This window comes from Melospiza melodia, chromosome 18, assembly GCF_035770615.1.
Source record: "Melospiza melodia melodia isolate bMelMel2 chromosome 18, bMelMel2.pri, whole genome shotgun sequence".
Lineage (NCBI taxonomy): Eukaryota > Metazoa > Chordata > Aves > Passeriformes > Passerellidae > Melospiza > Melospiza melodia.
Window position 1 is genome coordinate 16,211,624 of NC_086211.1, and position 21,459 is coordinate 16,233,082.

Genomic DNA, 21,459 nt, shown 5'->3' on the forward strand with positions numbered 1-21,459 from the left:
ATTGGCTGCGGCGCAGGGCGGGCGGAAGCGGGGCCGCCGAGCGTTCCCCTCAGTGTCATGGCGGCGGCGCTGGCGCCCCCCGGGCCGGGAGTCGCTCTCGATCTGGGGCTGGAGTCCGTCCTGCGGGAGGCCGTGGCGGCTCTGGACCGGGCTGGGGAGGGGTTGGTGGCGGCGCTGGGCGCGGTACGCGCCGCTCTGGCGGCAGCGGGCGGCCCAGCCGCGCTCGGGGAGCGGGAGCGGGCGCTGTTCGGCGCCCTCCTGCGCAGGCTGGCCCGGGCGCCTGGCGCGGCGCGGCCCCAGGGCCTGTGGCAGTGCTGTTTCCTGGAGGGCCCGCCCGGCCTTGTCCTCTGCGTGTTGCTGGAGGCGCTTGGCTCTGCGGGGTCAGTCCGCTCCCCGGGGCAGGCGGGCGGGGGTGTCTGGGGGTGCTTTTCAGCTGGGCTCGAGTGCGCAGGGGGACGGGGATGTGTGTGAGTGCGGACAGCCCTTACCCCGCCCTGAGTGCCTTCAGACACGACACAGAGTTTTGTCAGTCGTGTTTGTTGAAGGTCCTGAATGTTTGGAGTCGAGGAAGCTGCAGATAAAAAGATATTAAAATCGCTTTTTTTTTTTTTCTTTTTTCTTTTTTTTTTTTTTTTTCAATCCAGTGTAGCAAAACAGAGGCATTTCAGTAGTGATACCACAATAGAAAAGCAGTAGCATGCAAATCTTATTTTTACCATTTAAAAAAGGCAGGAGCTTACAGTTATTTTCTTCCAGCTCTGGCCTCGACCCGAAGGAGGTAGTTGTGGTCCTGGAGCAGTTCCTGCAGCAGGGCCGGCTGTCAGCATTGCTGTGGGAGGTCTGTCAGCCACAGGTACAGGCAGGCTGCCTGGAACTGCAGGGCACCCTGCTCAACAAGATCGTCTATTTGCCCGACCATGTGAGCAATAAACTCCTGGGGAAAAACCCACCAGTGTTCTTCCCACAGAACTACTTCCCTCTCCTGGGTGATGCAGTTCTCCAGGTGCTAGAGAAGATCTCTGACTCTCTGCGGGGTAAGGCTGCAAGGATGACTGTACTGTAAGGTCGTTTTCTGAAGAAGTGTTTTGGGCATGGACCTCATGTCTGCTGCTTGAAATACAGATGATAACTGAGGCCTTTTGGAATCCACCAAATGCTGTAATATTCCAAGCATTTAAACAGCATATTCTGCTAAACTTTGTTGTGGTCACTTTGTGTGTTCTAAAGGAATTGTTTGGGAGATGTGAGTGATACTGAATCAGCCAGTGGCATTGCCACCCATGCCATCACATTAAAGTGGAACTGAGTTGCTTTAGCCTTCTGCCTGTCACTGTAACTTAATACTGAATGCTGGTTTATGCCTGAAGGCAGGTAGCGGAGGGAGGAAGAGATGATGCTTGAAGAGAAAATGTCAGTGTGTTTTCATAATGCAGCACTTTTGGAAGTCTCTGCACCTCCTGCTGAAGGTTGGTTGGAGGATGCTAGTGGCATGCTTACTTAAGCTTATGTCTGTTTTATCCCAGGTGGCTTGGACTGCTCCATCTCTTTTGTTTCTCATGTCTTGGGGAAGGTGTGTGTTCATGGATGGCAAAGTGAGTGTTTTACTGTGCTCTTTTGGAGAGGGGGAAAGTGTTTTAGTGTATTAGCATGGGAGGATGACTGTTATGATCAGTGGAAGGAATGGGAGACCAACAATTTGATTTGGAGCTGTTCTGTTCTGAGCTGAGCTGCACAGACTGCTCTCTGAGGTTGCTCAGCTTGTCTGGTAGATATGTCTTGTGGGAGCTTAGAACTTCAAAGCTACTGAATGCAGTAGTTAACAGGGCTGGGGAAGAAGAAGAAGGAAGATTTTCTGGCTCTTTACTATGATGAGGAATTCTGGCCAGTTCCTTAGGCTGCTTAGGGTGGTTCTTACCCGTCAGTTCTCCATTTCTGTTTTGAGCATGAACAAAGAGGAGCAGCAGAGCTGGGGAAGGATCTGAAGCACAGTCAGAGGAGGAGCAGCTGGGGGGGCTCAGGGTGGAGGAAAGAAGTCTTAGGGGGGACCTTCTCACTCCACAACTCCCTGACAGGAGGGTGCTGCAGGTGGGGGTCAGGCTCTGCTCCATGGGAAGAAGGGACAGGACGAGAAGAGATGGCCTCAGACTGTGCCAGGGAGATTTAGATCAGATATTAAGGAAAACTTCCTTGCAGAAAGCATGGTCAGGCATGGAACAGACTGCCCAGTGTAGTGGTGGAGTCACTAAATCCGTAGAGGGAGTTAAAAGGCATGTGGATCTGGCATTTGGGGACATGGTTTAGTGTTGGCCTTGGCAGTGCTGGGTTATAGTTGGGCTCAATGGTCTTGGAGAGATTTTCCAACCTAAATGATTCCATGATTCTAGTTGTATTTGTACTGCAGGAAAAATTTAGAACTTCAAACTGTACATTGTATTTTTTTCATGTTGTGAAGATCTTGAAATTCTCAGGTTAGTCTCAAATGCCATTCTACCAGCCTGCTCATCTGGGTTTTTGCTGTTTTGTCTTGTGCTTCAGAGGAAATTCTGGGAGTTTTGGTGCCCCGCCTGACAGACCTCACCAAGTCAGACTGCATCTGGCAGAGGATATGCTGGCAGTTGGTGGAATGTGTGCCAGACCGCTGGATGGAAGCAGTGGTCCTTGGTTTTGTGCAGAGAGCACCTGGGTAAGAGCTCTGCTTTCTCCCTGATCCACAGGAAGGGCTGGAATTGTCACAAATACTTGCAGAATTGGTCTCTGATAGGTGCTCTGTTTGTGTAGGTGGTTTTTACACTGCCATTTCCTAAAAGACTCAAGGGATAAAGTAGTTGATTGTTGCCTCTTAGGGAGGACCTACACCATTTCTTGAGTATGTTCATCTTGACATGCAGTGGAAAAACAAGAAAAACAAGTGAAAGCATTCTTTGCCATGACTGGATCACTGTCTGAGTTTAGAAGTATTCTAGAGACTTAGTTGCAAATAGCTGCTCTCAGATTTTCCTGTGATTAGGAGCAGCATGACAGCAATAACATGGATTCCTGATGTTTTATTTTTGTCTTGTTAGGGCAGATGTCTTGTCCAGATTGCTGGGTAACCTGGTTGTGAAGAACAAGAAGGCTGAGTTTGTGGTGGCGCAGAAGATGCTGCTCTTGCAATATGGCCACACGGTGAGGACTCTGTGGGGAACAGCAGTGTAGTAGTGCCAGGTTTTCCCTGGTACCAATGTAGTTCTTAGCTGAGCCTGAGGAAGGTTTAACTCTGCATTCCAAAATGAGTCCTCAGTCTCCCCACATTTGTGCAGCTGTAACAGAGTGGGAGTGGTGAACAGTGGCTTTTAAATCATGGGATTCATGTGCTCTCTCAAGGTTAATGGTGATTAGTGAAATGGCTGTACTCCTCTGGAACCAAGTGATTATTTGCACAAAGTTTCAGAATTTTGGGGAGCTGAAGGCATTAAATTATTCTAGAGTCTGAAAGAGGAGATTGAAACAGCCAGGATCAATCCTTGGGAATAAGAATTATATTAAAGACATGAGATAAGGACCGTTGGGTTTTCTCCTGTGCACCTAAGTTTGTCATGGGATATTAGGAGCTATACTGTGGCTTGTGATGCTGTTGTGAGAGTTGTTCTTTAGACTTCACGAGTTCCATGTTTGCCTTGGGACTGTGCTGGTTTTGTTGGTAAAAAGCTGTACTGTATTTCTGTTATGATTTTCCATGTATTTCATCAGCAACTGCATATGTGTGCTTGCTTGTTTTTTAAAACTTGTTTACTTTTCCATCTCTGAATGTTGTCAACCAGTGCCTTAGAATGAAGTTTAATGTAGTAAATAAAACCAGACCCTTGTCATTGCTGGATGACAGCTTTATAACCAGTTGAAGCAGGAGTTGTGGTTTCCTTGCAGACAGCAGTGCTGCAGAACCTCCTTGGCTACCTGGCCCTGGACAGCGGCCGGCGCCCCTTGCTGCTCAGGGTAAGGGTCCCTGAGTGGCTGCTGAGGTGTCTGATGGGGAACATTCTGCTCTCTGTATGTCTGGGGGTGCACAGTTTGGGTTCTGGTTTCTGGTTGCTGTTCATGAGAGTGAGGGAAGCCCAGCGATATCACAAGTGAGCTGTGATCAATGAATCAAAGCTTTCTGCACTGCTGGCATTAATTTTTCGTATTTAATTGGTCAGTCGTCTTCCATGTAGCAAAACTAGTGAGGGTTGGGTTCTGACAGATGTCCCATGTCCTCTGTCCTTCTCAGCTTCCTCAGTAGCCCTGTTAATGTGGCTGGGCACATGGCAATAAGGGATCAAATTGGTGACAGTTGTCTGTTTACCAAATGGTTGATGTTTCAGACTCTCTCTCACACATATTTTCCTCAGTGGGAATGGCAGATATTCTGCCTCTTCAAGTCAGCAGTGTGATGAAAATTTTATGAAATCTGAATATCTGGAAATCCTTACCATTTTATCAAAATTTGTTTTCACTGTTTACATGTTCTAAGATGATATGGAAGGACTGACAGTTATCTAAAATTGGACTAAACTCAGATAAAACCTTATAATATCATACTGGGTTTTGATAATAATACTTTGCATTATATGCTTTGCATATAATATTTATTAAAGAGAAATAAACATGGCTTTTAAATTAAAAAAACCATTATATTTAACCATATTTTAATTGAAAGTGCAGTTCTTGGGTGGTCAAACACAGTACGTTTTGGGCTCTGAAATACAAAATTTGTATTTTTTTCCCTCTTTGTAGGGAGAGTAAAAATGTGCTTCAAAAATTACTTCTGTGAAGGAAAAGATCCATTTCAGGCCAACCTGATTTCTCTGGTGTAGGTGCTGCAGGACCTGTTGGAGACCTGGAGCAGCAGCAGTGCTGTGAAACACTCGCCAGCTGAGCAGCAGCTGTACATTAGCAAGGCCATCCTCATCTGCCTCTCCCACCTGAAGGAGCCTGAAATTGCAAGCTGCAGACAAGGTGGGGCTATATGAGAAGTGGGGCTTAGATTTTTTTTAGCAGAGTGTGTAGAAAAATATCTTGTTTTGATCTGTGGATAAGCAGAATTGTCCCATATTTACCTTGGCAAATGGGGTAACCTGCCAGAGTCCTCTTTAGCATTGATATGAGAGAATTCCAAGTGCATAACTTTAGGTTATGGAATTGAAGAAGGTCTGTCTTTGCCTTATGGTTCTTAGCTGAGTTGTGATTTAAAAACCCAGAATTTTTGTCGCAGGAAAACAAGGACTGACTCTGGGACTAGTGAGAGGAATGGTGTGATTTGTAACTTACAGGCTTAACCTTAGAGCACGGGTGCAGCTCCAGACAGGCAGGGAAAGTAACTGGGGGTAAAAATCTGTTAGCTTGGTGTCTGACAGTCCATGGGCATTCCTCAGTGTGAAGTGAGCAGGTTGGTCACTGGCATGGACCTGGTTATGTGCTCACACAGTGCCTAGCACACTGAGGTCCTGGCCTAACTTACCTGTTTCTGTTGAAATTTTTTAAAAAAAGCTGTAAAATGTCTAGAATTGCTTATATGTGTGTGTGACTTATGGGGGATGTGAAGATTCACTTCAAGACTTGCTCATCTGTTTCATTCTAGAATTAATTAAGTGAATAAGCGACTTGATATGTATTACCAGTTCTGTAGTTTTATAGTCAGTTTTTTGTCTGACAGCTGTTGGAAATAGAAGCTGTCTGAGATGAAGGAGGTCAGTCAAACAGCAGTAAGCCTGCCTGGGAAGCTGGCAACCAGTGTTCCCTGAGGGCTGAGAAATACTTGTGTTACCTGCCTGGTTGAGCTTAGCCAAAGTTAGGCAAATATCTGTGTCTATGTGATTCTTGTAGTGGTCAGAACTTGTAATGTCCTCAAAACATCACATTTATTTAAGTGACTCTGAAACGCTCTAAAGCCAAACTAGAGATTGGCTTGACTTACCATCCTTTTTTGTTTCAGTGAAAACCAAAATATTGGAAATTTAGAATATATTGTGATGTTTTGTTGACTTTGTGCTGGTGCTGAAGGGCACCACTGACACTGCAGAGAGGGAAGCCACAGTTCAGGGACCCTTTCTATCCATTATTGTGTGGTGAGTGGGTAAAGCTTCCCTCAGGGAAGTACTAAAGATGGCTGTGTCTGTCTCTGTTTCAGAATTTCAAACATGCAACTGTTTGCTGGTTGTTTGTTTCAGAGCTTCTGACAAGCATGATGGAGGGTGTGAAATGCCACTTGGAGAGCAGTCTGCCCCAGCTGAGGCGTCTGGGCATGGTGGTGGCAGAGAGCATCAGCTTGAGCATAAACACCGAGGGGCCTGTCCTGAAGTTTGAGGTGAAGGTTTTACTGAAACTTATGGCTGCTGTGCCAGGCTTAGAGGAAGTAAAAGCTTTAACTCTATGATTCAGGGCATTAGAGCACTTTTTTATCTGGAAATAAGGAGAGGCAGTCACACCTTCAAAAAGAGAGAGTCTGTTTGCAAAAACCAATTGTATGTAATGATCAGGTGGCTGAGAGTTACCTCAGGAGTGCAATCTACTGGCAGAGGTTAGGATAAACTTGGTAATTAAAGTTTATCTTATTGCATGAGGGAATCAGAATCTGATTTGTGGGAGTTGAGGGGAGCTTCAAACCTAAAGCAGTGGTGAGCATTCAGTCCCTGACATGGTGGAAATATCCATTCTGAGCTGGGATTTTCAAGTCTGACATGGAGATATTTGCTCTGCTCTTTCCAGTAGAAATTATGTGACTTATCTGAATAAATCACATTAATTCTTTAAAAGCCTGCCACATTCCTCCTGTCACATTGCCATTTATTAAATGTTTGAAATATGGAAATAACATTCAGACAAGGTGGCATCAGGTACCTCAAATATAAGGACAAAGATTACAGCTGCCTGCTGCTGTCAGCACAGGGATTGAAACAGGATTGGTGAGGGTTCATCTGCTCATGATTTAGTCCATGTGTATTACAAGGGTGAAATGTTGAATGCTGGGCATATTTGCAGTAAGTAATAGAATGCAGCAACAGTTATTTTGAATGTCTAGTATGAAGAGGACGATGAAACAAGAGAATTGAAGTCCCTTCTGGTGCAGACTCCATCATTCTGTGTTGTCCCCAGCCTTCCAGATAATGAGTAAGTTGTTTCTACTATTCATGCTGTCTTTTTGCCCTTCTCCATGCCTTTTTCCCATTACACACAAGAACCATGTACAGTATTCAAGATGTTTTATGTATTCTTAAACATCATAATGCACCACCTTCTTACAATGTGATTTAGTTACATTCATAATTCAATTGGTAGTGTGTATTGAAATTGCCTGTTGATAGCTGCATGTGGTGAAACTGGGGTCTTGTGTGCCCTTTGGTACAATCAAATGGACATTTCTGTTTGCTTCTTGGAAAGCTGGTGTTTGTGTTGTATGCCCCCAGCCCATTCACCCATGACTAAAATCTGCTGTGTCTGTCATGCTAAAGACTGCTCTTAACTCCCAGAGCATCTGCTGAGGCTCTTTGAAGCACTTTTTGATCAGCTTTGGAGTGAAGCACTTTATGTTATTAGCAGATGAAGCTGTCCAGCCCTCCAGGGAAGTACAAAAGATTTATTGCTTCCATTTTAGGGGCATGATCAGCATAGTCAGCTGTTAGAGGCTGGTTTTGAGAATTAGAGAGATGAAAGGACAATGCCAAAGTCCACAGAAATGGATTGAGACAGAAAAAATATTCTCAATTAGTGTATTCATCCTATGCAAGATCTAGAAATTGTTAAAAATGTTTTCTTCCAATTTTGAAAAGTCATGGAATGGTTTGGATTGGAAGAGACCTTAAAGTCCTTTCCATTTCACACCCTTCCGTGGGCAGGGACACACACCTTCTGTTAAGAGCAGGTTGCTCCCAGCCCTGTCCGACCTGGCCTTGAATACTTCCAGGGATCCAGGAGCAGCCACAGCTTCTCTAGGCAGCTTGTGCCAGGGCCTGCCCACCATCCTAAGGAAGAATTTCTTCCAATTATCCAATCTAAACCTACTCTCAGTTCAGTTTCATTCACAGTTTCAAATCTGGTGCAAGTCAATGTGATCTGGTTTTTGGAGTCTTTCCTTAGCAGTCCCAGGTATTGTGCATGGGTACACAGCAAACTAGCCAGTTAAGTTTTTTTTTAATCCATTGCTCTTCTGTTAGAAGATTCTGCTTATTTTCTCCCCTTACTCCATTCTCCTTCCCATACTTTGTGTCAGCCAAGCTGGGTGTGAAACTGCAGCAGGAATAATTATCTGCTGTTCTATTTAGGCAGCAAGGGTTGGTAGGGTGAGTAGTTTCTTCCTCGTAAGAACTATTACTGTATCCATTTTAAAATTTCTTGTTCCTCACAGCAGGAGTGAGAAAGCAGGCGCTGCACTGCCCTTGGTGCCAGAGAGGAATGAGAACTCCTACACAGCAGCCCCAGTTAAGGCAGATGAGGAGTCGGATGCTGAACTTGACAGGTATGGGGCAAGAAACAGGGAGGAAATGGGAAATAAATGGCAGATGTGGGGGAAAAGGATCTGTGAGTACCTGCATTTCTTGGCAATTGTTGTGATTTCTGACCTTGTTCAGCTGAGTGGTTTGCAGCAGAGCAGGTCTTTGCGTAGAAAATTGCATAGTCAATAAATTAGGCAAGGCCTGTGTTGTGTGCAACTGCTGTGTTTGTTCCATTTGACTTAAATATATATTTCTTGGAAATTGTGGATGGATTTACCCATTTTAATGGTGGGCTTTATTCTGTCACTGTATGAAGAAATATATCTATATATGTATATAGGTATTTGTATATATATGTTAATATGTATGTGTGTGTTTTATATATATATATATGTATGTATATATATATATATATATATAAAAATCTATAATGAAATCTCAAGAGTCAGTTTTAGTCTCTTGGTCACCAGGATATCCAGTTCCAGATCTGATCACAGAACTGCTCTTGCCCTAGAACTCCCAAGAATCTCCCTCAGGCCAGGCTTCAGCAGTGCTGCTGAGTGATACAGGAGTGATGTGGTTACCACAGTGTATCCACTGGTTCTTTCTCTTTGTTTGGCTATCTGGGTAAAGCAAGAACATCTATACCCATAAACTAACCCCTACCTTTAATTCTTTTACAGTGATGATGACCTCATCCCTTATGATATGTCTGAGGATAAAGAGCTAAAACTTAAGGCTCCTATGTATATCCGAGACTGTATTGAAGGTAGGAGATTTTGGGCTGAGTCTTTATCTGTTTCTTACTGAACTTGGGACAGTGAACTCTTGCATGGGTTTATTTTTTCTGATCTAATTCGAAGAAGCTATAGAATTTTTTGAGTAATTTCAGTTTAGTTCCTAGTGCTTCTCATGCTGAGTGTCTGTACCAAGACAAATGATTGGCAGAAGGAAGTTTGAGTATGTACCCAAACACAGCCATTCTGTTAATAACTTCTGTTTGTCCTTTGATTTCAGTTCTGACTGGATCAGGATCTGAAGATGTGGACAAATGGGAAGCTACAGTCAAGGCACTTGAGAGCTTGGTTCGGAGGAATCCAGCAGCAACAAGAGAGGTGAAGTAATATGAACTAGGTTACAAGAGGGCTGTATTGTCCTTTGCTGTCATGAGGAGACTAACCATGCCAGTGGAGCAGAAGGCCTGGCTAATGTGTAACTGGGTTAAAGGCACACATTCACAAGCTTTCAGCTTGGAAGTAGAAGGAAATAGTTGCCTTGAAGGTGAGGCACAGGGAACAGAGAAGCAGCAAAAGTGCTGGCAGCACCCTGCTGTCTCCAGTGCTCAAAATGAAACATAATACCAGTAGTGTTTGCTAGTGTGAGGAAGCTTCATGCTTTATGCTGGGCAGGAAAAACACTAAAAAATGAGATTACAGAGCAGCCATTTTGTATTTTGAATTGAAATTCAATTTGTTATTCCCCAGCGAAAACGGAGGCAAAATCAAATGCACTTTCCCTATTTACTTGTACAAGCATAATGTCTTGTGGAGGGAGTAATTGGGTTGTACTGGTCAAGATAAAAAGCTCAGGGGAGAGGAATGTGGGACAAGGTCAGTGTGTGAAGAGTGCTTGTCACAGCTGCTAGTGAGCACTTGCAAGTGTCAGAGACACCAGCTGAGAAAGAGAAGGGCTGTGCTGCTCTACCCTTTAACCCATCTGTTACAGTGACTTCATTCAATGTCATGATGCTGTTACTTCTCCAAAACAGTCCCAGTGAAATGTGAACAGAGAATTGGCAGGTGGAGAATCTGTTCAGGGTTTTGGGAAATAAGTCTGATGGCATTTGGCTTAATGTGTTTTCTCTCCCTCTTAAGGAATGGACATGTTGCCTAAACAAAATACCTCCTTGTCTTTGTTTGACCATTAGAAGTGGTCCATAATTCCTATGAGGAAAAAGCCCAAACACCATCAGGCTTTTGATTCTTTTTTTCATACTTGGAGCAGGTTAGCGTGGAGCTGGCAAAAATATTATTGCATCTGGAGGAGAAGACCTGCATTGAAGGCTTTGTGGAGCTCCGTCAAAGAGCTCAAGTAGCTGTTTTAACCACAGACCCAATACCTGTGAGTTCCTCCTACTATTTTCCTTTCTCCAGTTGAAGCACAGGCAAAAATTGAAGCAGCTGAAGTCTCTTTCTCATTTGATAGAGGGAGCTGTCTGGGTGGTTGAATGGGTAGTTCAGGTCTAACAACATTTATGCTCCTGAAGAATCTGCAAGGAATGTCTGAACCAGTGGGACAAAGAACACCCTGTCAAACAGAGGAACTATGTGGAGGCCTTTGGTTTGATTGTACCTGAAAAGGCAGATCAGATAAGAACTTGTTGTACTGAAGGGTTTCACATAAAGGGAAGCTGGGGCACAGAGGGCTTCTACAGAGAAACACCTGACTGGTGACTGTAATCAGGGAATCACAGACTGGTTTAGATGGGAAAGGATCTTTAAAGTTCATCTCATTCCAACCCCCTGCCATGGCAGGGACACCTTCCTTTACCCCAGGTAGCTCCAAGCTCTGTCCAGCCTGGCCTTGGACACTTCCAGGGATCCAGAGGCAGCCACAGCTTCTCTGGGCAGCCTGTGCCAGGGCCTCAGCACCTTCACAGGGAAGAATTCCTTCCTAATATCCAATCTAGATCTATTCTCTGCCAGTTTAACATCTTTATCTTTTATGCTAGCCAGGCCCCAGTAAAAAGCCTCTGTCCATCTTTCCTGTAATGTTTTTTAAGTACTGAAAGGCCACAGTGATGTCTGCTAGCTGCTGTGGTGCTTGTTTGGGTACCTCTGCATAGGAGGGTGAGAAGAGTGATGCAGTCTCATCTGTCATTTAGATTTTTTGGGAGAATCTAGAAGTGAAAGTGTCTGAATTTCCCATTTGCACTGTGTGTTTCTTCCCATCTCTTGGAGGCTTGCTGTTACCTAACAGGAAGCAGAACCTGTGAAATTAAATGCTTTTAGAGTTAATGGGAAGGCTTTTTCTAGCATGGGTCTGTGCCCTGATTTTTCTGTACAGGTTGCAAAGTACTTGACCTCCCAGTTCTACTCTCTGAACTACAGTCTCCGTCAGCGCATGGACATCCTTGATGTGAGTGCTCTTACTTCCCACTTTCCTTCTGTCTGTTGCACTGGTGCTGAGGTGTATTGGGATTACCTTTTATTCCTCATGGGAGAAGGCAGAGGCATGGGAATCTCTTACATTACTATTTGTGTGTGGCATTCCCCTCTCATTCCTAACCCTGCTACACTCCATCACACAGGGATCTCTCCCCACAGAGTGCAGAGCATGTGTTGGGCATTTATTTGCTTGGGAGAAGCCACTGTTTACTTTTACGTCATCAGTCTGTTTTATCTTCCCCTTCTGAAGGACAGTGATCTGTCTGTGACTCCTTCCACGCTTGAGTCTGAAGGAGGAGCCACTGCTCTGTTTCAGGGCTAAGTGACCAAGTGCTTGGTCAGTACCTCAGAGCCAGGTGGCTGTTGGAGGTCAATTTCCTGCTGTTCTTCACTCTGAAACTGTTGTGCCTTTCTGCCTTGTTGCTCCTGTCAGTTTGGATGCAGGGAATGCTTTTGTTGTTCCCTAGGAATTACCCATTTTTAACAGAACCTCTCTCTGTTTTATTTAGGTATTGGTTTTGGCAGCTCAGGAACTGTCCTGTCCCAAATTCCATGGGAAGACCAAACATTCTGGTGTCCAAAAGCCTTGTATCCAGCTCCTTCCAGAAAGTGACAGCTCTAAGGGCTGGAGAAGAATTGTTGATGAGAGGATCAAAAGCAAGACTCGGAGATTTGTTACGGTGAGGCCAGAGGCAAACTAATGTAAAATCCACCAGAAATAGGGACACTTGGAGTTACTGCAAGCTCTGTCTGGAAAGAGCAAAATACCTGTGAAAGTGGACCCAGTTCAAAGGAAAGTTTGGATTTCTCCTCTCCAGCAGGGAGAGGAAGACAAACCTGAAATTCCTTACCTGGCTTTGAGAGATAATTGTTGTTCTGTGCTTGTTCTGAGCTTTTGTGGCCACTGCAGGGAGCTGTGACTTCACCTCACAATCCCAGGGCCTCCATCAGACTAGCTGCCTCTGGGCTACACTGTCTCAGCCTTCCTATTTTCCAGGGAGATAAATTGATGCCAGTTTCCTAGTTTTCAGAACTCCCATGTGGTTCAGCCTGGAGAGTTGCCTTCCAAAACTCCTTTATCCCTTGCATGTTCTTACATCTAACTGAGCAGTACTGAAGCATATTGTATTGAAATGTTTAGGTGTGGAGAAAATCCAAAATGGGAAGTGAGCAATCCAGTTGGGAAACTGGTAGCCACAGGTGTACAAGCAGTAGTTGATGATGGGCTGTCTGCAAGGAATCTGTAGTCTTGACAGTGTCCAGTGAAGGGGAAGAACTGGATGCTGTATCTTGTGCCTAGACTTCATTTTTCTCTTGGACAGGGTCAGTCTCATGTGGAACTGGCTTCCTGCCCAAACGAGTTCAATTCTGTTGCTGGATATTTCTTTTTCCCATTGATTCAGCACTTTGACAGGTAAGTGTGAACACCTTAGGATGTGGGATGTGGACATAGCAATGGCCAGAGTGAAGCTTTCTGCTTGTCCTGCTTGCCTCAAAGCAGCAGGCTACAGCCCAGGAGCTGTGCAGGAGCCCAGTGACACCACACTGACACTTGGGTCCTTCACAAAGCTTGGGGAGGAGTGGATTGTGGTCTCTTGGACTTATCCTTTGAAATCTTGTGGGGCAGGAGTATGTGGGACCCTGCAGAAGTGAAGATCCATCAGCAGGTACTCGACAAGTAATTCTGGCAGCACCACACCAGTATCTGAGCCTCTACTGTGGGCTGGTTCACACAAACCACAGAGCTCAGGCTGCAATCTTGAACCAAATTAGCTCCGTCTCTGGTAGATACTGGTCAGGGAGGAAAGATGAGAGCAAACAGCTCTGATCTCTGTTAACCTAGTAGTGCCTATATAATGGCTGTTGTTGTAGGGATTCAGGCTTTTGGGGACAACTCCCCGTTCATAACCCTCCTGACTGTTCCAAAGAGGCACTGATCATCCTTGTCAATGCTACACAACTCTGTGTCTTATCCTTGCAGGCCTTTAACAACATTTGATCTCCTGGGAGAAGATCACTTAGTCCTTGGAAGGCTGGTCCACACTTTAGCAGTTTTGATGTACTTGGCTGTCAACACCGTGGTAAGGAAAGGCAGAGGGAACGGGTGACTTCCAGCCTGGGAACTTGGGGTGTCTTCCAGATTAGCCATGTGCTTCAGGGCCTGCTGCACTGAGACTGGCAGCAAGTTGGAGTTGAGTGGGCTGAGAAGTTGTGAAATGGGCTGGGAAGAAATAGTCAGAAAATAGGCATGGGATTCAAGCCACCCCTGCACTGTCTTTTGCTTCTTGTCAACTTCTTGGGGGGATTGGGCACATTATTTCACTTTACTGCCAAAGTTTCCACATCTGTAAAATAAATTCAGTTGTATCTGATCTTAAAAAAAACCTTTGTTCAAGCATTTGGACAACACTCCCAAGCTCATGATGGGGTTGTTGGGGTGTGTTGGGGTGTCCTGTGCAGGGCAGGAGTTGGATTCCTGACCCTTGTGGGTTCCTTCCAGCTCAGGATCCATGAGCAGTATGTCTTGAGGCCCAGTTCTGCAGGGCAATGTGGATGGTATTCAGTGCTGCTGTCACAATCCTCTTTTGCAGGCAGTGACAGCAATGGGAAAGGCTCTGCTGGAATTTGTTTGGGCACTGCGTTTCCACACGGACTCGTGAGTTCCTGTAGTTGTATACTCTCATTTTTAAAGATCAGCTGTGAGCCAGCCTCCAGTCATGGTTTGTCTTTGTCCAAGACGAGCATCTGGCTCTGAGTGTCAGTGACTTAATGCATTTACTTTGTGCTCTCCTCCAGCTGTGTGTTCTTATGACTGTGTTTAATGTCAACCCAACATATGAACTTCGCTGGTGTGTTCTGGTGTGGCAGTACAGCCATTACCTATAGAAAGGGTGACAAATTTCCTGACTACCTGTCCATGTGATAATTTAATCTGTGTTTACTCAGGGAGCTCAGAAAACTCTAGATTCAATTCCAGCATTCAGTCTTGGGGAGGAATTAAGACCTGTAGCCAAGTCTGTAAACATCCAATATCTGTTTTGCTCTCAAGTGTGTCCAGGACTCTGAATTGTGCTAGGCTCCTGTGCACAGCACAGCAGGGGCTCTGTATGTGAGACACACGGCAAGATTACACCCTAAGCAGCAGGAATATGGCAAAAGTTGTCATGCCATTTGAAACTGGAGAGCCCCTGAGGGGAAGAAGTCAATGCAGAGCATAAAGCTGCATTACCAGTTCAGTCCTTGTCCACAGGTATGTGCGCCAGGGCCTTTTGTCCTGTATCTCCTCCCTGCTCCTCAGTGTCCCTACGGAACGGATTCTGGCAGACATGACAGAAGAGCTGTTGGAGACTCAGTCCTGGCTGGGAGGTAGGACCTGGGGGGGTACAGCAGTGCTTTTGTGGTTAGTCTTTGTGCAGCATCTCTAATTGTGATGGCAGCAGTGATGTCCTGGCATTGTGCATCAGAGATCTGCATGATCAGCAAGTAGAGCACATGTGTGCTGTAGAGATGTAGGGCTGGGGTACCTGAGGCATAAGCCAAGAACTGAGTATGGCATTACAGACTGTGACTGTCTTCACAGGCCACCCAGAAAAATCCCCAAAGATAGTCTGTGCCCCCTTTCTCCATCTGAGCAGACAACCACCCACCTCATGAAGCTGCAGGAAGTGTTGTCACGTTGCCTGTTACCCCCAGGCAGTGACTTTGGCCAGCAGGAACACACAAAGCTTCTACAGCCTGTTTACACCGTGTGCTCATGACGGGGTGTTAGAGCTAAAAACAGGAGGAAGAGGAGCATCTTCTAGATGCTAGAGGCCTAGCATCTAGTTTCCTATTGTTGATGGAAAGAAAAAGCTACAGGAGACAGCAAATTACTTTAAATGCTGTACCGAGCACACCTTACATCAACACAGACTGTGTCTGTGGGTTCTGGCAGGCTGGAGCTGCACAGATCAGTGCTTAGGTACTGCAGAGAGCTGGAGTGAAAAGAACAACTAATGTTGAAGCCTTCACTGTGTTGTGAGGGTGATTCTTGTTATTCCCTGGTCTGGTTTCCTTCACCATTCTCACTTTCGGTGAGTTGCTTCCCAGAGGGAGCAAGCAGGAAGCAAAGTGACCCAGCAGGCCTCTGATCCTGGCAGGTTGGGGTGCTCTGTGCCCTTTGAACGGAAGAGAGCTGCCATGTGGGGCTGAAGACTTCACTTTTCCCATGACACTGTGTGCTCTCAGGAATCTGCTTGTCTCTGCATTTAACACTGCTGTTACCGAGCGAAGCCTTTCAGGAATGGATTTCCAGCATGAGGGTTTGCATAATCCATTTTCTGTGAGTTATTTTGGAGAGGAGGATGACCAAGATAGTAGCATCTTCTCATGCTTATGGGTAGTGTAATAGCCCTGTCTTTTCATCTAATGCTTTAGCATGAAAGCTGCATGGTTATTCCTGGTGGGAATGAGAGCAGGGTAAGATAACTGTTGTGGGTATACCAGAGAAAGGAAAACTGCTGTAGGAGTTGTTCAGAAGCCTTAAAGAATTCAGCTTCACATATGGTCAGGTGCAATTTAAGTGCAATTTAAAGGGCTTCTAGAGCTGCTTTCTGAAACACACCAGCTTCTTGGGCTGTGCCTTTGCTATTTATTGTAAGGCTGTTGGGGAAACAGTTCACAGGGAGGAGGGCCCTCCCTGCTGCTCCAACAGGTCAAGTCTGGCACTAGAGACCTGCTTCTGTGACTGAATCACAGGTCTGAGCTCATGGACTTGGCTGTTGCTTCATGACTCTTCCAGATAAGATTTGCAAGAGGAGTCGTGTATTAGCTGTGCTGTAGCTGGAAATGACAAGTGTCCTGCATGGGAGCCTCAGCTGCTATGCCTTTTATCCCCTTTGGTTTTAGCTTAAAGTATCTTTGTTTCTCCCATGTGTTTCTCTTATGGCCAAAGCACAGTGATGAACAGTGAGATAGGAAATGTTACACATGAAGTGCTTAGTAGAAATCCACAGACTTCTTTCAGTTGGTTGTTACATCCGGGCCTCTGCACACTGCTGTAGTGTGTCCTGTGACTAACTGTTGGCCCTTCAGCCTGTTGCCTGCAGCCCTGGCACTGTCTGCACTGGATGCTTTGGGACATATCAGCTATGGAGAGAGACTAGAATCCACTTGGGACTTGTCCATCATTACCCTCAGCTGCCATGCTGGACTTGCTGTTGAGCAGCCTGATCCTTCCTGGGGGAGGAAGGGAATACCTAAATGCTTCTAGGAAATGCCCTAGGAAAGGGCATTCCCTGAGGATCCCTTTGATTCCTCAGCAGCTGCCTTTGAGGGAGTTCCCCACCCCTTGCAAGTGCTCTGTATCTATGTCATGGGTAAGTGAGGTTTATGTCAGGACCAACAGAACACTCAGATGCTTTGTGCCTCCCATGCAGTGCCAGCTGTGCCAGGTCCATGCTCATGGAACAGAAACAGCACCAACAGCACTCTAAGCTTTTGAGCTTGTTCCAATCTGCCTTGTAACCTTCCTTTTCTGCAGAGGGAGTATGGAAGCACCAGAGTGCAGCTCTCCCTGGGTTATAAATAGCTGTGCTCCAGTGACATGAGTCATGTGTTTGGGCTGACAGTGCCGGGCTCCCAGCACACGGCTCGTGCGTACAGGATATCCTCACACAGGCTCCCTGCTCTTCCAGGCTCCCCTGCTCAGACATCCTGCATGCATCCTGGTTGTTACTTTGCAGGCCCATGAAGGGCCCCTGGAATAACAGCTGCTGGGAACAGCCTCACGCTGCCCTTATGTGCTGTGGGAAGTGTGCAACCCATTGATCAGAAGATTGGTCTTTCAGAGTGGAGAATATGCCGAACCTTGGGGCCTTCTCTCCCTGTTGGCATCCTGACCCCAAATTCAGGAAGGAGCACTGACCATTTTAGATTGCAAGAATGGCAGAGTGGAGACTTTAGACTTTGGAGAAGTGGATTTCTAGCTGCAGACTTCATTCACACTTGTAGCTCAGCTATACAAAGCTTTTGTATAGCTCAAAATGACAAGTACAAATTCTGGCACGGAGATTATTCCATGGGATCCAAGGTCAGACAGTTTCTACAATGTTTCAGACCGAGTGTTTGTTTCTCCCTCAAAACTGGAGCACTGCCCTATGTGGCAGTCAGGGCTTGGCTGAACTCATGCTGCTTTACATGATCAAGTTTGTACATCTCTGCCTTCTGGCCTAATGCAGTTCCTGCAAGTCCCGATGTCAAAGCCCAGCCATAGGTGCAAATGCTGTTGTTTAGTTCTGTGATTGTCAGTAAAATAGTGAGAACTGTTAAGGGCACTTTTCCCCATTCTCCAATTAACAGCGGCTGCTTCTTTTGCAGATGTGATGGAGAAAGACCCCGATGGGGACTGCAGAAGGCTGGCCCTGCAAAACTTGCTGCTAATGGAGAACCTGAAAAAGAAACTTGAAGCTGTTCCTTCCTAGCTGAAGGGTAACAGAAATGACCTTTTCCTTGTGCTCTTGCCAGCTGGATGTATTTGGGCACTGCTGGGGCCTCTTCAGCAGTCACCTGGCTGGAGGAGAGGAAGAAGGGGGAAGGGTGCTGAGCTGTAAGCCAGCGAGCCTGACTTGACATCTGGACTTTGTAGTGGAGGCCAACTGAGTGAGCTCTGGGTATCCGGTACAGCGTGTACAGATGCAGGAAGGTGGCGAGTGCTGCCATCCTCCCGCGCCCCCAGCCCCCACCCCAGCTATTTATAACCTTGGCAGCTCTGAGCACTCAGCTAAAAATACAGGGAAGATCTCACAGAGCCTTCTTGTCAAAAACACAGGAGGGCTGGGGAGGGCCGCTTGCCACTATGACCTGCCCCTTACGTCCCTGAGCAGCTGGAGTTTGGGGGGCCAGCTCTTGGTCTGCTGCTGGAAGGAGTGGAAGATATGGCACTGCTGATGGGATGCAAGCACTGGATAACTACACTGAAGTGCTGAAAGTATGCCAGACTTCAACAGCCTGAGCTAGAGCTGGACCGTGGCTAGGAAGGAATAAGACAGGGAATTCTTTTTGTATAATCTTAGTACAGAAGTTTCTACTAAAGAATAAATAATGTTCAGATTTTGACTTTAAAATCTCCCCAAACCTTCTTCCCTGAAAGCAATTTAGAAACTTCATGTTCACCCCAAGTTTTAAAGCAAGTCACAAAACATGAAAAAGAAAAATCATTCTAAGTGTAAGGGCTAGTTGGTAAGAAATGTGAGTGACCGTAACTGCTCCTTGGCAGGGCACGGGGACAGGCAGAGAGGGGAGCAGAACCTTGGTTCTGACGTTGAGCTTCACTTCTCTCAGTCGTGCTTGTGCCAGGGAAGAAACTGACATCCAAAAATATGACTAGTACAGAGTGGCTTGATGTAACTGCAAGAGAAGGAGCTTCAAAGCAAGAAAGAAAGAAAGCTTGAGCAGAGACTGGACTAGGGGGCATCCAAGATCCCTTCCAACCCAGGCATTCTGTGACTGTGAGGTTTACCCCAGATGTCTGTAAGGAGTTGCTCTAGCCCACATGACCCTCTGATGTATTTGAACAGAGAAGCTTTTGTTGGGGAAACTCTGCCTTCAGCCTGCAGGAGAGGGTAGTTTGATTTTAACCAAACTCCTACCCAAATGGAATGGGGATTGTTTCAGAAGGTCTCACTTCTAAGGAATCACAGATCTGCACCTTAGCAGATCACAGCTGTACTTGAAAGGCAACTCACAGTTTCCATCTCAGTTATTCAGCTCTTCTGTACTGAGAAAAAGTGAAGTTACAATATGCAGTTCTTACTGGGTTTTTCTGCCTCAAATTTATTAAAATACTAAAACCAGCTTTCTAATAGAATGTACATGCGAATTGCTGTATGCTGTGCTTGAGAGAACGTATTAACTCTAATACTGTTGCTTATACAGTCAAGCAGGAAAAAGAAATTTCTTGGTAATAACCAAAAAACTGTATGGCAATGGCATGATTGATCTGGTCCCCCCTAATGAGGATGGAATAAATGAGCTGATAATAAAGTCAGCTTTGCATTTGGTAAATGATCATTGTCAGGGGTCCTCCACTTCATCAGCCACTTCTTCCTCCTCCCTGTTGTCCATGCTGCCATGGCCAGAGTGTGCTGTGGCCTGGGCTTGGCTCATGGGAACACCAGCTCCTCGGTGCACAGCCTCCATGGTCTGTGGGGACACATAGTAGCTCAGGTTTGAGGCTGGAATTCTTTTCTGCATCTCTTCCAGGTAGCGATAAGCCTAAAGGAATGCAGAGATCACTGTCACAGAGAGCACTGCTACAGGGGCCCCAGCAAACCATTTCTTGTACTTTGCACATTAAAAGTGAAGTTCATCAGCACACCTGGAGAACTTGCACTTGACACCCTCATGTTTCATCAGAGTACTGGACCTGTTCAGGGGGTGTCTGGCACATCTGCCATGAAGGAGCAATTCACTGTTCCCTCAAATAACTGCCATTTTACAGTTTTTTCCTCTGGCCAGGTAGCAAACACGGTGTGGTGGCATTGCTGAGGCGTGCACCAAGACTTGCCCTCTGTTAAGATTCTACCACCATTTACCCTCTGTGTCCTGTGAGCTTTCCTTTTCTCACATAGAATGAAAAATAGAGGTAAAGTTCCTGAGCTGTGCCTCACCCTGCTGCATATTTAGGCTTCTACCAGGAACATCTTCCTGTGTGAGAGCCACGCTCCACCAAGATGTTCCAGTGGACAATATGGCTTCTGTAGGTTAGAAGAATTAAGACTTTACTTACTGTATGGAATTCCTCCACTTGTGCATAATGCTGAACCAAAAATCCCAGGACGTCGCCATGCCGGACGGCATTGTCAAAGTCCTGTTCAGCCAGGAGCAGCTCACACTGCCTGACTGCTTCCTTAGGGTCTTCAGGGTAAACTCTAGGAAAGGGGAAAAGGAAGTGTCACAGCCCAAGGAGAGCATTCAGCTTATCCAGACAAGGACAGGGAAGAGTTTTTGCTGCATAAGTTTTCATGACAGAAGCCAAAACAAAACCCAGAAATGCCCCTTGTCCTGGGGCTGATTGGCCAGTGTGGGCAGCAAGGGATGCCTGCCCTGCTCAGATGAGACCCCCACCTGCAGAGTTCCCTCCAGCCCTGGGGTTCCAGCACAGGCAGGATATGGAGTTGCTGAAGCAAGTCCAGAGGAGAGACCATAAAGGTGTTCCAAGGGCTGGAGCCCCTCTGGAGCCAGGCTGGGAGAGCTGGGGGTGTTGATCTGGAAAGAAGGCTTCAGGGAGACCTCAGAGCCTCTTCCAGGGCTTAAAGGGGCTCCAGGACAGCTGGAGAGGGACTGGGGACAAGGGCCCTGAGGGACAGGACAAGGGGGAATGGCTTCCCACTCACAGAGGACATGGTTAGATGGGATATTGGGAAGGAATTGTTCCCTGGGAGGGTGGGCAGGCCCTGGCACAGGGTGCCCATAGAAGCTGTGGCTGCCCCATCCCTGGAAATTTTCAAGGCCAGGTTGGATGTAGCTTAGAAGAACATGGGGTAGTGGAAGGTGTTCCTGCCTATGGCAGGCTTTTGGAACAAGAAGGTCTTTAAAGTCCCTTCCCACCCAAACCAGTCAGTGATTCTGTGATTTTATGATAATCACCTTTCTGGCTACACCTCCCTTGGTCTATATCCTTCTCTTTCAGGTTACCTTTCCATCTTTATTGCAACATTTTAAATGCACTTTTAAAAGTCACATTTTGATTTCCCTCCTAGAAAAATGTATCAGCAGCTTTTTTTTTTTTTTTTTTTGCAGCAAGCTGCAAATTTCTTATTAAACTTCAGGTGCTGTTACAACTTCTATTCTGGTATGATATTTCT

At 46.1% G+C, this 21,459-nt stretch overlaps 2 protein-coding genes across 6 annotated transcripts in view; one reads left to right on the plus strand and one right to left on the minus strand.

The window, feature by feature from the left end:
• The first annotated feature begins 53 nt into the window (after positions 1-53).
• Positions 54-21,438, plus strand: TELO2 (telomere maintenance 2). Of its 3 annotated transcripts, XM_063171357.1 has the most exons (21): positions 54-380; positions 757-1,034; positions 1,524-1,592; positions 2,536-2,683; positions 3,063-3,165; positions 3,904-3,972; positions 4,833-4,974; positions 6,186-6,322; positions 7,037-7,125; positions 8,360-8,470; positions 9,131-9,216; positions 9,465-9,562; positions 10,452-10,568; positions 11,514-11,585; positions 12,124-12,294; positions 12,937-13,028; positions 13,596-13,695; positions 14,206-14,270; positions 14,865-14,980; positions 17,972-18,082; positions 19,856-21,438. In XM_063171357.1, exons 1-20 carry the CDS (start codon positions 58-60, stop codon positions 18,073-18,075), a joined length of 2,490 nt encoding a protein of 829 aa, XP_063027427.1. In that variant the 5' UTR covers positions 54-57; the 3' UTR covers positions 18,076-18,082; positions 19,856-21,438. The 3 variants fall into 3 exon arrangements, with proteins under 3 accessions (XP_063027427.1, XP_063027426.1, XP_063027429.1); XM_063171356.1 differs by lacking the exon at positions 19,856-21,438 and having other exon boundaries at positions 17,972-19,657; XM_063171359.1 differs by lacking the exons at positions 54-380; positions 19,856-21,438 and having other exon boundaries at positions 643-1,034; positions 8,363-8,470; positions 17,972-19,657.
• IFT140 (intraflagellar transport 140) overlaps positions 19,400-21,459 on the minus strand; it is an 83,215-nt gene continuing 81,155 nt past the window's right edge. For all 3 annotated transcript variants that reach the window (XM_063171353.1, XM_063171354.1, XM_063171355.1), the window contains 2 exons: positions 20,382-20,523; positions 19,400-19,867 (listed from right to left, as the gene is read on the minus strand). In XM_063171353.1, coding sequence (XP_063027423.1) covers positions 19,667-19,867; positions 20,382-20,523 — 343 coding nt within the window. In that variant the 3' untranslated portion in view covers positions 19,400-19,666. The remainder of the gene's footprint in view (positions 19,868-20,381; positions 20,524-21,459) is intronic.

Coding starts and splice junctions, on each gene's coding strand:
- TELO2 (XM_063171357.1), top strand. CDS start 58: ATGGCGGCGGCGCTGGCGCCCCCCGGGCCGGGAGTCGCTCTCGATCTG. Junction 3,973..4,832: donor GGCGCCCCTTGCTGCTCAGG/GTAAGGGTCCCT, acceptor TCTCTGGTGTAG/GTGCTGCAGGACCTGTTGGA. Junction 9,217..9,464: donor TATCCGAGACTGTATTGAAG/GTAGGAGATTTT, acceptor CTTTGATTTCAG/TTCTGACTGGATCAGGATCT.